The sequence below is a fragment of the Branchiostoma belcheri genome, unplaced genomic scaffold, assembly GCF_001625305.1.
Source record: "Branchiostoma belcheri isolate BF01 breed outbred unplaced genomic scaffold, Haploidv18h27 scaffold135, whole genome shotgun sequence".
NCBI classification, from domain to species: domain Eukaryota; kingdom Metazoa; phylum Chordata; class Leptocardii; order Amphioxiformes; family Branchiostomatidae; genus Branchiostoma; species Branchiostoma belcheri.
In genome coordinates, this window is record NW_017802769.1 from 449,614 (window position 1) to 465,984 (window position 16,371).

Genomic DNA, 16,371 nt, shown 5'->3' on the forward strand with positions numbered 1-16,371 from the left:
CTGTATTTGTTTCTATGTGCGGGACACAACACCAGCAACTGCTGCCTCTGTTCCGCGTGTATTGCACTGTTGCAATTTCAATAAATCAAATCAAAATATATCATCATTTTATATTTCTTTCATTAAGTTTAGACCAAAAGGTCCATAATAACAAAAGAAAACTCAATTAAATTAGCAGGTATTGGCAAGAAGTCCTTTTCCATATCTCTTTAAACCAACAATTCTTTACACTTCTTATGTTTTCTGTAAGTATACTTGAGAAGTACCAGTAGTGTGTAGTATTTACTATAATTGCAACTGCCCTTTATTTTGTACATATAATGTCATGTATCTACAATTTATCAGCAATAAATTGGTTTGTATTATGGCTTGCTTGTCATCAGTCAGTTGTTATGTGGATTACTGACATAATTCGATACACATACAATGAAAACAAATACAGTAAAACAATTGTTTGAATACATTAATACAACATTTTCAGACTCCTGATCAAAATAGCTCATATCAAAGGCCATATTACCAGCAGATAACTCAAAGGCAACAAAACATGAGCTAAGAATGCTCCAGTAATAGTAGAGCAGATGTGTGTAGATTTGCTTAAAGATAGATATCCAAAAGATATTGGTTTGGTTTGATAAATTTTTAGCAAGAAGCTGAAGTTTCAAGATGTATTCACTTTTCAAATTTGGCCATCCGTTCTCAGAGTGACAAAGTGACTTTCAGAAATTTTGGAATCTGTATGAATCTGAGTGTGGAAAATTTTACGGATTCATCTAGTATCACTGGACACACTATGAACATGAAAATTTGCGTACAGGTATCCTTTTCCTAATATTTCTTACAAAATTAATATCTTTTTCACAATTATGTGTCACTATTTTAAAATCAGTAGCCTTCTACTACCAACAAACAATCAACAAAATGAAGAATGCGTTGATTCACATACAGGTGGTTATCATGTGTGACATGATGGAACTTGTTCCCTCCTTCTACTGCCCCCTAGCATGTCAGTGCTGTACTGCATTCAGCAGGGGAGTGTAAGGGTTTGTTTCTGGGTCACCATCTTCTGTAAAATAACACAAGAAAACCCTCAAACAGGATCAAGAAAACAGAGGACAAATACAACAACAACAAATCAAACTATAATGATACTAGAGAAGTAACATTTGCAAAGCAAATGCATATAAATGTTTACCTTCGGACATGGTCTGCTCTGTTAATTCTTACTCAAACACATTCACATATATGTACTACTAGTATATGGTGACAGGAGCAGAGCAGACCTTGAAATTGCAACATTATGTAACCCAACACCAGTCACCATGGTGACAGACATCTACAAATCATGTCATTGGTCAGGTCAGAGGTTGAAGAAGAAGAAGAAGAGGAAGAAACAGAGCAAAAACAATGTTTTCCTTCGGTAAACATAATAAAAGTGAAGGAAAGAAATGTACAGACCATAGATACAGTTGGCGGCCTCGTTGGCTGTTGCATAGCACCTGAAACCTGGCAGGTCCGCAGCTGTCAGCACCTCCTGCAGGTGAGGCTGCAGAATACAAGATGGGATTATCACAACATCTGTCCCAACTGAACCATAAAATATCATATACAAAAAACATCTAGCTGTCAATACATTCCATAGTTAGTCTCTTATATGTTTTGAATAGAAGAAGCCTAATAAACTCATAAATAGTACTACAACCAAAGAGGTTTAAAATCTCTTTTTTACTACAACATGGACCATAAGTATCACCTTAAGTGCAGCAAAGGTGAGAGGCACACGCATTCTGTTGAACTCTTCCAACACTTCTTTTAGTCCCTGCAAAAAGACGCATTGTCAAGTGGACAATCAGACACCTGTTACAGTAGTGATCCTGGAAGATATCTACATGTAGAATGGCTGTTGATTCTACTGTTATGGCATCTCCAAGGTCACTTTGATTTGTACTTGTACATGTATATGCCAAAGAATGAATGAAAACCTTTGTTGTTCAGTTTTGCCACTTGGGCTAAATTCAACTTCTCACTTTCTAGTTATAGTGAAAACACCAGAGAAAGGAAAATTAAGAATGTTTTGCAGTTGAAGGCTTTTCTACCTGTATTAGAAATATGCATTTGTCTACAGCACTTCTTAAATAAGCAAATAAAATATGGAAATATTGTTTGCACTACATGTACAAGCTTAAGTTATGTAGTGTATTTCTCTCTTTGCTTAAAAACGTTCTATTACACAAGCTGCCACAAGCCCTAGAATTACAATAACACTCCAACTCCTGTTAATGTGTACTGATAACAGTTGGCTTCCAACCAGGAAGATGGTTAAAGCATTACTTAAACATGAAGTAACTAAGTTTAATCCCCTATCCGACTGTACATGCTGGCTTGCCCTCACCTGTATTGTAGTGTAGTCTATACTGGCAATGTGGGAACAGTCCAACACCACTGGTCTGTAGGGCTTTTCTGTAAGGAACAGAATTTGTGACAAGAAGAGAATTCAACACCGACAGGTTAGGGCTAGACAAAAATTAAATGAATGTCCATAAATGTCACATTCTACATTTTTGCCACTATCTCAAGGAGACAGGCAACAGATCATTTCAATTTGAGCACCTCTGCAATGTACAGGTATTCTTAACCATAGAGAAATCATCCCGATTGGGTTCATATTAGCCTGGGTGCCATCCCCAGTAATATATTCGGCAGCTCTATAACTGGGTCTGGACTTGATGACATATGTAGCGTCTGGAGTCTGAATATTCGTTCAGATTTTGAACGAGCGCGCTGATTGGTCCTACTCGTCTAAGCCCTGTTTTGGGTGTGTACATATTAGGTAAGGGCCGTTCGGCCGGCCGAACAGCGACGTTAGCGTCCGAACGGCTACGTTAGGATAGATCGTTATTCTTATCTTATTATCATCAACATGTCCGACGCCGAACGCTAAAGCGCGCTTGATATAGCCGTAGTCAGTGTACTTTCCGCGATCGATCATCAACATGGCTGGCGCACACGCCGCTGCTCAGCTCTCGGAGCTTGATGTTGACCTCGCAAAAATAGAACGCACCGAGAAAAGGAACACTCGCGCGAAGATCTGTGTTTACAAAACAACAAACATCACTTGAATAATACAGGCGCGTCATTGGCCGTCGCCTCTGAGGGTCAGCCAATCAAATGAAGACCCGCTGCTCGGACTAGCTCATTACGTGACGTCATCACCAGACGTTTCATATGTCATCAAGTCCAGACCCAGTTATAGAGCTGGCGAATATACTACTGGGGATGGCACCCAGGCTAGGTTCATATAGGCCTGATTACTGATATTTGGATCAAATACAAGTAAGAAATTTGAAGACAATTGGAATCAAAGTTGCTCCCATCAATGTTTGATCTAGGCATGCGCGCATTCTGAAACATGTTTGAACTGTTATTCCCAAAAAAAATCACTTACCGCTTCCTAAATTTTTGACTGTTCAACTCCAATCTTTGTCAAGTTTGAGTTGAACTGTCGCCAGCAGTAAGTCCAATTATTTTTGTTGAAAGTTACAGTTCAAACCATGCAGTTTCAGAATGACTTCTACTAACACACAGATGAGCTTTCCAGCTATGTGTAAGCAAGGCAGTGATGTGTTCTAACCTTTGAGTGCCCTGTCATACAGTAGGGTTCTGATGAAGTCCACACCGGGGTAGTGGAGACCTCTGTCTGGCTGGAATATCAACACATCCTTGTTGTCTACCTGTGAGACAAAGGCAGAAAAGACAATTAGCACCAGTCATTAGCAAATTAGAATACATGTACCATACCAACAACAACCTCAACCCACAGGACAGAGGCAAGTGGTGGGCTGCCATCAAGCCTCAATTGTACAGTGCAAGCACGTCTAACCCTCGGAAGACGGGGAACAACAGACGATAAACCGGACAGTGAGTGAGTAAATGATACCAGTCAAAAATTAGTATCAAAGCATCTCAGTAATGTTCACTTCATTGCTTAAACACATAAATGGCATAGTGTGACGCAAATTATTTTTGCAACACAACTTTCATCAGCTACATTGTACTCAGCCATAGTGAATAGCGGAATATTCAGAGGGTGCTTGGAGAGTTTTCCAGAGTACTGAATTTTTTTGGCACACATGACTATATACACGTATAGTGGGTACTTTATCATATACTGTGAAGTAGATTAGTATGCATCTATATTCTATTTCCTTCCTGAAGTTATTAAATTTCATAAAATAACACCCTCCTCCGAACTTTTATGCTCCTTTATTCTAGCCACATATTTTTCACTGGGTAGAAAATATTAAGAAGTCTGCTTAAAACTTACCAGGAGTCCAGGTCTGGCCTGTGGGAAGAGCAGGATCATCGCAGACACACCTACTCCCGCTAGAATCCCCCACTGGAGCGGCAAATAAAACAACACACCCTACAGTCAGACATGTATGGAACTTTTTACTTCAGCTGGAATAAGACATACAGAGTGAATTCGGCCAATATCTTCTAATAAAGACAGAAATCTTCAATATCGGTTTGACACAAACTTGACACACCAACCAAGCTACATACAACTGTACATGTTGAAACTAAAATCCTTACCTCAATGCCAATAAAAGTACCAAAGAATGTACAGACTAGAGGAAGCAGGTCCAATTCTGTAAAAGCAAACGAGAACAATAATGTTAACCATGTAGCACTTTTCTTGCAGTTGCAAAGAAGAAACATACTTTTAATTGTCAACATAACGAATTCGGTAGTAGCTAAGATCATCAAAGCTATGAGGTGGCAATGTGGTTTTGTGTTTGTTGACTTAGAATTTAAAGACTATAAATCTAATCCCTAGGAGACCCCAATGTTGTACTCTACATCTAAAGGAAAGACACTTTACACCTATTGGACAGTTTCTTGGGTGGGACCTAAAAACAGAGATCCAGTGTTTTGGGAGAGCCACACCTTAAGCATGCTAAAGATACCAACAAACATCTTGAGAAGAGTATGGGTCCATCCCAGTGGGAGTGGATCAAACCTTACACCTTACATACCTTAGACATCTACTACAAAACTGATGCATCAGGCCTATAGGCAGTTTACTGGTTATGCAAAACAATGTATTTGTGACCGTACTTTGCAGCCTCCACAGCTTGACCAGTACCATGAAATCGACCATGGTCAGCACAGCGGAGATGATGACAGCGGCCAGCGCTGCCTGGGGAATGTAGTGGAAGGACGGGGTCAGCACGCCCAGGGCCAGCAGCACCACAGCAGCTGTAGGAGACAGCACAGGTCAGCACAGACCAAACACTGTAACAGCACACTACAACACTACAGGGTCAGCAGCACTACAGCAGCTGTTAAAGTAGGAGACAGCACAGGTCAGCACGGACCAACCAAATCAATAAAGCACACTAGCACATTGGCATATCTGAATGTACTATGCCTGCGCAAAACCCCCATTTTTCACGGTTTTCGTTGGACTTTTGGTCAACGTTGCATCAGAATTTTGCCTGTTGTAGACAATATTTTTTCCGACATAACATTTGAAAACTATGGACAGGATGTTAACCTTATATGCGTGAAAACGACCTTATGTGAGACATTCTGCCATTCTGCTCTGAACAATACATTACGTTTTTTGTAAAAGTGTAGTACATTCTGCCAATGTGCTCAGCACACTACAACACTACAGGGCCATCCCACTAATAATGCTATAGTCACAGCAACTGTATTTGATGGCACACATCATCTATCAAAACAACCAACTTGAAGGTAAAGCCAAATCTGTACCAGTAACCACCTGTACATATGGACCATCTGGCCAATATGACAACTCTTTGGTGGTCCCTTTTGCTGTGGGGTCGTGTGGCGCAGTCGGTAGCGCGTTCGGCTCACACCCGAGAGGTTGCGGGTTCGAATCCTGCCCATGTCACCGATCTTGTGCCCTTGGGAAAGGCACTTTACACGACTTTCCTCACTTCACTCAGGTGTAAATGAGTACCTAGCTTCGGTTAGGGACGTCCCTCGGATAGGACGTTAAATGGAGGTCCCGTGTTTGGGAGAGCCACACCCCACGCACGTAAAAGAACCCACCGCACTTATCGAAAAGAGTAGGGGACCTTCCCGGTGTGAGTGGTTCAAACCTTACAGTCTGGTCTCAGGTTTGACATCTTGTAAAGGTGATGGTCACCTGTTATGTCAATCCTTCCACAAATGTGGTAAATCGTCATAGACATCATAGACGTCCCTTTTTCCCCTTTGACACAAGCATTAAGAATCCTGGATACAGCAACCACCTGTCCACATGAACCACATTTTATCAGTCCCCTGAGTTGTCTTCTTAGGAAGTTTTGACTGCATAGTATATACTACTAGTAATGTATACTGCTGAATTTTGCTCTGCAATATACTGCATGATGTAACCTGTGATGTGCTATGTATAAAGTAACATATATCAATGATCTATGCCTGAGAATTGATGTTATTGCAGTTTTACATTTTGCTGACCTGTGACAAGTCCCCCAGCAGGTGTCTTCACACCACTGTGAGAGTTCACTGCAGTTCTGGAAAGATAAGTAAAAAATTCAAACCTTTGTGTACAACACATCATTCTGCAATCTATCTACACACTTAACTTCTTGTTAATATTATGTATGTAACGGAGGGGGCCCTAAATTCGCCACTTTTTTTCTGAATCTTATTTTTTAAAGGCCAATTTCAAGACCCAAGACACATTTTGCCGTTATATCATAAGAGTTGTTACGTACGTGTTACCATGGTGATTGATCGAATATCAAGGTCATAGGTCATGCCGGTTATGACGCGATGTAATATTGTGTATATTTGCGTAGGTGTACGGTGTACCCTAAATTCGCCACTTTTATAATAGGGCAGAAAGCGTCCAAGATGTTGAATAAAACTTACTAGTTATTGGAAATAATATAATATGCTTCTTCTTACCTGGAGAAACTGCCTGTGATTGGATAAGAAGAAACAAAGGAACTGACGATGTTTCCCATACCTGAAGAACAAAAGAGAATTCAATTAATTCAAAAGGCATTTGTGTAAGTATATGAACAGTATGGCAAACTACATAAAGTAACAAACAAAATAAATGTGTTGAATAAGACCTAATGTCAAATAAAACCTAACATATCTTAATTACTCAAACAATAAGAGCTAGTATAGGTCTTTGATAAAGCGTTACAATCGAGTGGGCTAATCACAAGTTTCGGTATTTTTTCCAATAACAAAGCAGATAAATAATATGTAAACCATTTGTGTGTGAGCATAACCCTTTGTGTGTGAAGTACCATAAAACAATGCATCATCTAGCCACTCCCAAAACACAATCACCATCTTTCAACAAATCAACTCATAGTTTGAAAGTACTTTTTTTTCACAATACAAGAATGACCTAACTTTTAAACAGTAATAACAAAACTTACCAATGGCCAAAAGTTCTTGGTTTGCATCAACCCTGTAGTTATTCTGACGGGCTAAATAAAGAAGAGAAAGACATGTTAGCACGAGAGCAATATTTCTCAATACTGTAATCCATATTCATCACGTTAGAAATACATGTAGTTGTTTCCATAGCCTGGATGGAACTAAAAATATTACATATATTCTGGGGTGGAATGCATTGTACAGACCCATTTTATCATTTCAGACCTTGTCACAACTTACAACTTACCAAATGCTTTTCCAATGGCTATGCACTCCAGAAAGCCTATCAAAGGCACCACAGCAAGGCCTGCTCCAAGACCCTAAGATAATGGAGAGAAAAATGATCCCACATAAGTCTTATCTCCAAGCAGATCATACATAGCAAGGCAGTATCCATTGGCCAGAAGAATGTTCTTTGGTGGCTAATGGACATTCTTCTGGCCAATGGATACTGCCTTGCCACCGTATGATCACCTTGGAGATTATTCAAAGTCTGCATATACAAATTAAACTGAATGGTGTCTCAGGATATTCATTATAACCTACATCTGCACAACAGTGGACTGTTTTCCTTTGTACCAAGCCCTACCTGTAATATATCCCCAGCTGTTTCTGTGGTGTTCCCATGATGCACTGTGAAGGTGGGAGGTTTGAAGGCAGGCAGCCCAGGCTGGACCTGCTCTGTGAGGGTTAGCACATCAATGTCCTGACTCTTCAGTGCTACAACCACCAGGGCTGCACTCACTACAACCACTGCATTCCTGGCTGCAGGGGAAATACACATACTCATATATATGTGTTAAGTTTTTGAGTGGCCTCTGTGTGGTGTAGTGGATAGAGTGTCCAACTGTCAAGCAAGAAGACCCAGGTTCAATCCCCAGGGTTGGACTCAGACATGTCCGGACATGCACCCAGACGTTGTGCCCAATTGGGAAAGGCACTTAACATGCATTTTCTAGGGATCCTGGGCCCTACTAGGGTTTGGGTTGGCGTTAGGAAGAGCATCCAGCCGTAAAAATCTTGCTTCAAAAAAAGACTTTTGTACTTGGTGCAAGCACGTCTAACCCCTGGTTGGGGAAAAATGACGTTAAATTCGGTTAAAAAAAAAAAAAAAGTTCTGTTAGTTCATTTGTGACGCTGAAGAAGAGTGGTGGATGTCACTAGAAACGTTAAGAAATTATCTCCGTAATTTATACAGTTACTGTAGCAGAGTTTGAAATTCCTATGAACACATACTCTCTTATTATTCACTGGTATAGAAGTATTGACAGCACAGTACAGACAGCACAGTATAGACATACAAATACAAAAGTTACTATGTAATACAGTTGTAGTTCCATTGTACTTTCTGGTACAGAAGTATTGGTTTTGGTGGCCAAGTCATGAGTTTGTTCATTCTGACAGAGTAAATTGACAGCACATTACCAACATACAAATACAAAGTTACAGTAAAAGTTGTAGTTCCAATGGACAGATGTTTGTGTACCTGTTCCTATGAGCCAGACGACCTTCCTGCCGGCCTGCTGCCAGCGTGTGGGACTGTACCCGACCTCGTCTGGACTGTCCCACTTCACATCCTTCAGCCACTTCAGCAGCAGCAGCAACACAAAACACACCGCTCCCATCAACAGGTCCCACAGACTAGGGATAAAAACAGAGTAGGTCAAACAGAGTAGAACTTTCTAGTACATTGTATGTGGGACGCTGCCCTGCCACAACCTATTAGTGAGCTACTGTAACAGTTCCTATGGTGTTGTCTTGGTGTTGGCTCGAAATACTGGATGCATGTGCACCTTAGTACACCCAAAATTGGAGCTGTGCACCCGTTCTTTTCTGTGGGTGCACTGGTGCACCCAAGTACTTTTGTAGGCATTTTTACCTCCATGAAAAATGGAGGTATTGTTTTTGGCGGCGTCTGTCTGTATGTATGTATGTATGTATGTATGTCTGTGTGTGTTTCCGCAACTTTGTGGTCAGCATAACTTCAGAACGTCTTTATGGATTATGATGATATTTGGTATGTTGGTAAGTCTTAGGAAGACAAACGTCAAGGTCAAATATGGGCCTCCTGGCGGATGACCTTGGTACTGCAGCAGAACTTCCGGTTTTTGTATCTTTTGTCCTGAACATGCTATGGTCTTGACTTTTTGGTGGCAGATAGCTTTTCCTGTCAGGAATAAGTGGTGTGAGTTTGGTCCCCCTAGCAGCTTGTTCTGGAACTGCAGGGCACTTTCTGGCGAAATGTTTAAAAGCCAATAAGTCCAGATAGGAACAACATATTTTCATAATTTTTGGTGTGTAGGTAGCCGAGAGAAAGATGTACATGATTAAATGCAAATTATGCAAATGAGGACTTAATTTGCATAATTAATGAGGAAGTTCTATGATTACAGTGTTTTACATTATACTACTTTCATACATGTAATGTATGTAACCTATGGCAGGCAGAACATCAACAGATACTAATTATGCAAATGATGACCTAATTTGCATAATTTATGCAAAAATTCTATGATTTCTTAATGGTGAATAATGGGAATGTCATACTTGGGACATCTGTAAGTTAATCAAAAGTTAACATACATCACGATGCATATATCATGTTAATGCGGAGGTAATTTGCATAATTAAAGAGGAAATTTACATTTCCATATCAAGCCCATATTTCATGGAGGTATGAAATCTCAGAATTCTTGTTGTACATGTTAAATGTATAATAGTATACAGATATCCACTTTCTTTCAGTTACTGATTTTCTCACTAACTGATGAAATCTGAAATGTCTGACTTTTCAAAGAATTTATACATGTACTTGATTTATTTTGTGCTACAAAGATTCTCTCTACTTACTTAGTTTTTCCTAAGTTCTTGAAGGTGTAGTAGACACATGGGAAGAAGTCTCTTGGTATGTTGTGTAACCCCAGGACATGCTGAAAGCATAATAAGACAGGACGTTATGAAGTAAGTTTAAACTGTAATTTCCAACACAACAAAAATTGGACTCACCCAAATTTTCGACTGTACAACTTCAGTCTTTTTCAAGGAATGAGCAATCCACCGCTTCCGTGACGTCACGCAGATAACACACGTGACTCCGTCAGCAGTGGATCATAGGTTGCAGAAAGTCTGTGGCGCCCCCCGTCTCTGTTGGGGGATGGCTGTAAAGCCCTGATGTAGATGGCCTCTTTAATCCCTCGTGCAAAAAATTCCGGTTCTGTGTCCAAGATTTTTACTTTGTCCAGTGAGACTGAATGTCCAGGGGATTCTATATGTATATGTTGTCAGACTTTCTGCAACCTATGATCCACTGCTCACGGAGTCACGTGTGTTATCTGTCACGGAAGCGGTGGATTGCTCATTCCTTGAAAAAGACTGGAGTTGTACAGTCAAAAATTTGGGTGAGTCCAATTTTTGTTGTGTTGGAAATTACAGTTTAAACTTACTTCATAATGACTTCTACCAACACAGATGAACTTTCAAGATAAGACAGGACGTGTCATTTCCTACATGTACCTGATAGAGGCCACTGTAAAACCTGCAAAAGAATGTAAGAAGACTGTCCTTTCAAAACATGTCACAGTTTTTGCTCGTATAACATAAACAAACTGAAAAAAAAATGTCTAACATTTCAGAATCCTATCATACAAAAGGTGTATTTTATATAAAAGACTGGTAACAATGATTCACTCATATTGTGACAATGATTAGTCAATGCTAGCCATGTATATTTGTGTAAATGTGTTAACGCAAACTATGACGAAATTAATAGTAAGCCTTCTATATTGTGTTAATGAGTTTCTATATTGTGTTAATGAGTTTCTATATTGTGTTAATGAGTTTCTATATTGAGTATCAATGAGTACTGTTAGTTTGTAATTTAAGATTTTTTAGCAATTGTACAAGGTATGCAATTCAGCCCGGTGGCTGCAAACTACTTTTAATAAACCATCTATTATTATTATTATTATGATTCTTTGCAAAAGATACCATTTGTTTCTGATAATTTGCAGGATACATTGATGCAAAGCCAGCGTTCAAGATTTCAAAGTTGTTACCTTAACTTGTCCAAAAGCTATAGTGATGGCTGCAGCAGATGTGAAACCATTGATAACTGGAAATGAGATGAAGTTTACCAAGAAACCTGGGGAGGAAAAAGGAACATCTTTAATTGTCTTCAAAATTTCAATCAATTCTGACACTGCACTTAAAAGATAGAAGGCGATAGGATTGCACTCCCAACCTGGTATTAATTTTTGCTGCCAATTCTTAATCAATGCCATAGTAGCCAGGGGGGTTCGGGGGGTTCGGAAGAACCCCCACACAAGGCTCAAAGGTCCACTTTTTGGTCCACTTTTTATGTAAAGGTCCACTTTTTGATCCACATTTTATGTTACGGTCCACTTTTTGGTCCACTTTTTATGCAAAGGTCCAAGACTGGAATTGTAGAAAAACTGCTCCCTTTGTCATTGAATAAAAATTTATCTCTGATTTTTTCTTGGAAATCCTCTCAAAAATGCACTAAATGCCATTTTAGAAGGTTCATTTTTCAAAATTTTTCGGGGGAGCGTGCCCCCGGGCCCCCCTAGGAACCTCGCGCAACCGGCGCTCGAGGTCCCCTCAAGCAGTGTGAAGAACCCCCATTCAAAATCCTACGGGCATGCACTACAGTATTAGGTGGCATTGAATGGCCAAGTGGTCAGTCATGGCTAACAGACACTTGATTGAGTGGTGGGTTTGACAAATAGCATTCCAGACTTCAAGACTGTAAAACTACTAGTACTAAAAGGTGATGGAAGGAGAGGAATAGGCTCATCCCTCCAATACACAGTGGATGAACAACCTACTGCCCTTACCTCAAAAAAGGCTTTGAGACTACCTTTTTCTGCTTTGAACACCAGGCATAAGAATAGAAGGTAAGGTGGAGAATGAACTAACATTCATAAGTGGTATTGCTGTCACACTGGGGTCGTGTGGTGCAGTTGGTAGCGCGTTTGGCTCATGATCACACCCAAGAGGTCACGGGTTTGAATCCTGCCCATGTCACCGATCTTGTGCCCTTGGGAAAGGCACTTTACACGGCTTTCCTCATCACTTCACTCAGGTGGAAATGAGTACCTAGCTTCGGTTAGGGACGTCCCTCGGATATGACGTTAAATGGAGGTCTCTTGTTAGCAATTTGGGAGAAAAACACGGGATGCACATTGAAGAACCCATGTGCATCATACTTATCGAAAAGTGTAGAGGACCTTCCCGGCGTAAGTGGTTCAAACCTCATTACAGTCTCGTCTTAGGTTTGATATCTTTGAAGAGGTGATAGTCACCTGTTATGTCAATCCTTCCACAAATGTGGTAAATTTTCATTAAAAATAAGAATAAAAAATAAAAAAGGAGTATTGCTGCCAATTTTGGAGCAACTAGCTACACTGACCTAGTCTGAAGATTCCCATCCCCAGTTGTATACAGCCACACAGCAGGGTCAGGGCCACGGCATAGGTGGTGTCCCCTTCAGCATAGCTGGCCACCATGAGGGACATGATGGCTGTGGGACCCAGGGTGATGTCTTTGGAACTCCCCAGGAAAAAGTACACAAGACAACCCATGAAGGACGAGTACAGGCCATACTGAAAACACAAAAATAAAACAATTTTCAATTACAGTCTAATGTACGTCCTGCCGGTTTTCAGAAAGTTAGTTCTGTGTTTAAATGTGGACTCCAAATGTTGCTGTCCTTAGAATTAAATGTTGGAGGATGACTTTCTGAATTATCAATGATGAATAAAATGATCAGTGTTGTTTCAGTGCATCATAAAACTATGCACATTCCCTTGACAGAAAGTCTGTGTTATAATACATGCATATCACATACAATTGTACTACTACAAACATGTATGTGGAACTGAATGGCTAAAGCTGGCAGCCATGTACAGGTTCAATTCCTGACATTCCTGGCAAGACATTGTGGCCTTAGGCAAGGCACTTTTACATGGCTTTAAGTTTAATTTTCCTCACTTCAACCTGGTTGAAGTATAAAATGGGTACCTGACTTCAGATGGAGGGCAAAATGTACCTTAGACACAATGGATGAACAACCCACTGCCCCTAGGCCTAATGCCTAACAAGACTGGCAATGAAAACATACATTGCCATGGCGACGGTGGTTGCTGTTAGGGTTATTGTTTGCATGGCACTGTCATGATTTCATGATTTCGAGGGAGCCATGGTACCTGTTAAGTCTAGACACATACAGTGCACTCCTCCCCTGAGTGTATAGTGAACGAGCCCCAGGGTCACAGAGAGTAGGGCCATCCGGAGCAGAGAGGTCTTCCCAAGGGTTTCTAGGAATGTGGGCATAGATGTGGGTCAGAGACATGCCTGTGGACATTCCATTCCTGTGGACAAAATGCCTGTACCGTTCCTAGAATTCTTGCAAACTGCACACAATACTGTACCATTAGGCTCCTCCCTGAGACGTCGCCAAAAAGGCTATGGGACTACCTTTTACCCTTTACTACATACACATTTCTGTACCTGTAGAGGTAGCTCAGCGAGATGTGCGTACGCGAGTCCCTGAGGTATAACCGTCAGTGCCACGGTCAGGCCTGCGATGAAGTCGGACTGTACCCAGCTGCACTGGTACCGTGGCAGCCACAGCGTGATGGGGAACTTCCCGCGCACGTTCTCCGCGGTACAGTTCCGCCGCGCCCACGACGTGACGTTACAGGAGGTGGGACAGCTGGGCTCGAAGGTGGAGGTCTCCGTTTGTACACTCATGGTCATGGTCAGCTGTTATCTGAAAATATTCCATACTTTATGATTGGTATCATTTTACATTTTGATTGTGCAAAGTATAGCCATATGGACATATCTACTTTTGTCCCAATATATATATATAGGGTTAAAACATAACTTAAAATTCTTTTAAAATTCTTAAAATCTAATTTGTATCTGTATAGATCTCTATCGGTATAGCCGGTAACGTTATAACCACCCTTCGGCATAACACCAGCTAGGGTTTTCCGTTAACCCACACCAGCTATGGTTGTACATTAGGGCTGCGTACCTAAACGCAACATCAGGTACAGGTACAGGTACCGGTACAGAGGTTTAGGTACAGGTCCGGACCTGTACCTGTACCTGAACAATTCGACAAATTAACACGTGTTCTTCACTTTTTCAATCATGACACAAACAATAATAAAGTGTTGACAACTTGCAATAATAAAGTGTTGACAACTTGTCAGTATCTTCCAATCACAACCCTGGATCAGCCACACTCTCGCGATGTCTCGTGAGACTGAGGATCTCAAATCAATCGACGGTGTTTACATCTTTTCCAGTGCTAATTTTTCGTCTTTGTGGTAGGATTTACCTATCTTTAGTCATATACATGGTGTAAACTAGCTATTTCGGTATATACTCGTTACTTCATGATCCGGTATTTTGGACCTGTACCGAAACGATTTTTACGGTATTGGACCGGTACAGTGTACCGGTCCGCAGCCCTATTGTACATACATAGACACACACATACTGGAATGTATTACATCTACAGGCCTGTAGATGTAATACATTCCGGTATATATTAAAGCCCTTTATCGTAACTGTAACTTAGTGTTAGCAACACTGTGACAAACAAATGTCTACAACCAAAACTAAAAATGTTGAAAAAAAAGATCTGAATTCAGATTAAATTTAGCTACCCCTTGCAAAACTAATTATTGTAGATATCAGATGAAGTTGCATATCGTCAAGACATGGATGATGTAATAGGTAATATGAATGTTGGGCTAAAGTTCAGGTTCAACTGATATCTGCTTAGTATATATGTGGGATATGTAACGTTAGTGTATCCCATCGTATAACGTTACTAGATCTAGAGTGCTATTATGTACTATAGTGTCGCTGCCTTACAGAGTATGTGAACGATGGCATTTTAGTTAAGTTGCCACAGTGTAAAAGTTTCTTAATTAACTTATCGACAGCCTAACTTCCTATCGATCGACACATGACAGTCACGTGAAGGTAAACCGGCAAGTTAACCCCCTCCCCAAATTCAAGGCAGCGGTCCACTGCACCGAAAACGTGTAAAACAAGCGTTACAACACCGGCTTTTCTACAAAAAACGAAGCACATAATTTCTCAGTAACTTACCTCATGGTGTTAAGCACCAGTATACTCTGGTATGGCTCTTGTTTGCCTAACAGCCCTGCAAGGATTCTGCAAAAATAGCTCCCAACTCTGCTTTCGCCCTTTGCGCTTTTTCCTTAGAACGGTCAAAGGTCAAAGAGCAAAGTCCTGCTCACTGTGCCCTGATTATCCGAATAGTGTGAAAGATGGAATATTACCCGTTCACATCAGCAGTGGCTAAAGTTCTTCGATGCGTTTAACATCGTGTAGTGTACTCGGTACATGTCCTACGGATGATTTGATACGTGGCGGATGTTACACTGTACAGCGAGTGCTTTCCTCTCCTGATATATCTAAATACATGACATTTTTTTGTATTATCTATTTAATAATATATAACGTTAGCAATATTTGGGTCGTCGCCTGTTTTATATAAACTTTAAACAAAGTAATGACAATGTCTACCTTCCTGCATTTTAATTTGTCCCGTACCCAATTAGAACAATGTTTAATTAATATAGAGCTGACTTTTAAGTCATTGTTATTTTGTCATATGCATTTCCTGTGTAAATTAAAGACCCATTCTAACAGTTATTCAACCATAAACAAGGTAATGAAATGCAAAGACAGGAGAAACAATGTGAAGATCTATACTTTATTAGATGTATCATTTCTGAAGTGGTCCGTACAGTTAACTACTGCACAACTACTGTACATTTACTTCTAAATCACTGTTTCATGTGTGTATCAGCCTAACCCCTAATGATTCTAGCCTTAAGTTAACCAGCGTACCTGTATGTAGTACTT

At 40.4% G+C, this 16,371-nt stretch overlaps 1 protein-coding gene across 3 annotated transcripts; it reads right to left on the minus strand.

The window, feature by feature from the left end:
* Positions 1-47: 47 nt before the first annotated feature.
* LOC109464273 (sodium-independent sulfate anion transporter-like) lies at positions 48-15,693 on the minus strand. 3 transcript variants are annotated; one of them, XM_019761222.1, is made up of 19 exons: positions 15,589-15,693; positions 13,966-14,220; positions 12,866-13,058; positions 11,493-11,578; positions 10,288-10,367; positions 8,924-9,078; positions 8,027-8,202; positions 7,685-7,757; positions 7,437-7,487; positions 6,949-7,009; positions 6,496-6,551; positions 5,119-5,259; positions 4,594-4,649; positions 4,325-4,396; positions 3,632-3,731; positions 2,393-2,460; positions 1,754-1,819; positions 1,459-1,546; positions 48-1,066 (listed from the first exon to the last, which is right to left on the minus strand). In XM_019761222.1, the coding sequence occupies exons 2-19, from the start codon at positions 14,212-14,214 to the stop codon at positions 1,008-1,010; spliced, it is 1,830 nt and encodes a 609-aa protein (XP_019616781.1). In that variant the 5' UTR covers positions 14,215-14,220; positions 15,589-15,693; the 3' UTR covers positions 48-1,007. The 3 variants fall into 3 exon arrangements, with proteins under 3 accessions (XP_019616781.1, XP_019616782.1, XP_019616780.1); XM_019761223.1 differs by having other exon boundaries at positions 48-1,063; positions 13,966-14,227; XM_019761221.1 differs by having other exon boundaries at positions 13,966-14,227.
* Positions 15,694-16,371: the final 678 nt, after the last annotated feature.

Excerpts from the sequence above, each read along its gene's own strand:
- LOC109464273 (XM_019761222.1), bottom strand. The coding sequence starts at position 14,214 with ATGACCATGAGTGTACAAACGGAGACCTCCACCTTCGAGCCCAGCTGT. Across the intron at positions 13,059-13,965 it reads TCGCTGAGCTACCTCTACAG|TATGGCCTGTACTCGTCCTT; the intron begins GTACAGAAATGT and ends TTGTGTTTTCAG. Across the intron at positions 1,820-2,392 it reads TAGACTACACTACAATACAG|GGACTAAAAGAAGTGTTGGA; the intron begins GTGAGGGCAAGC and ends GTCTTTTTGCAG.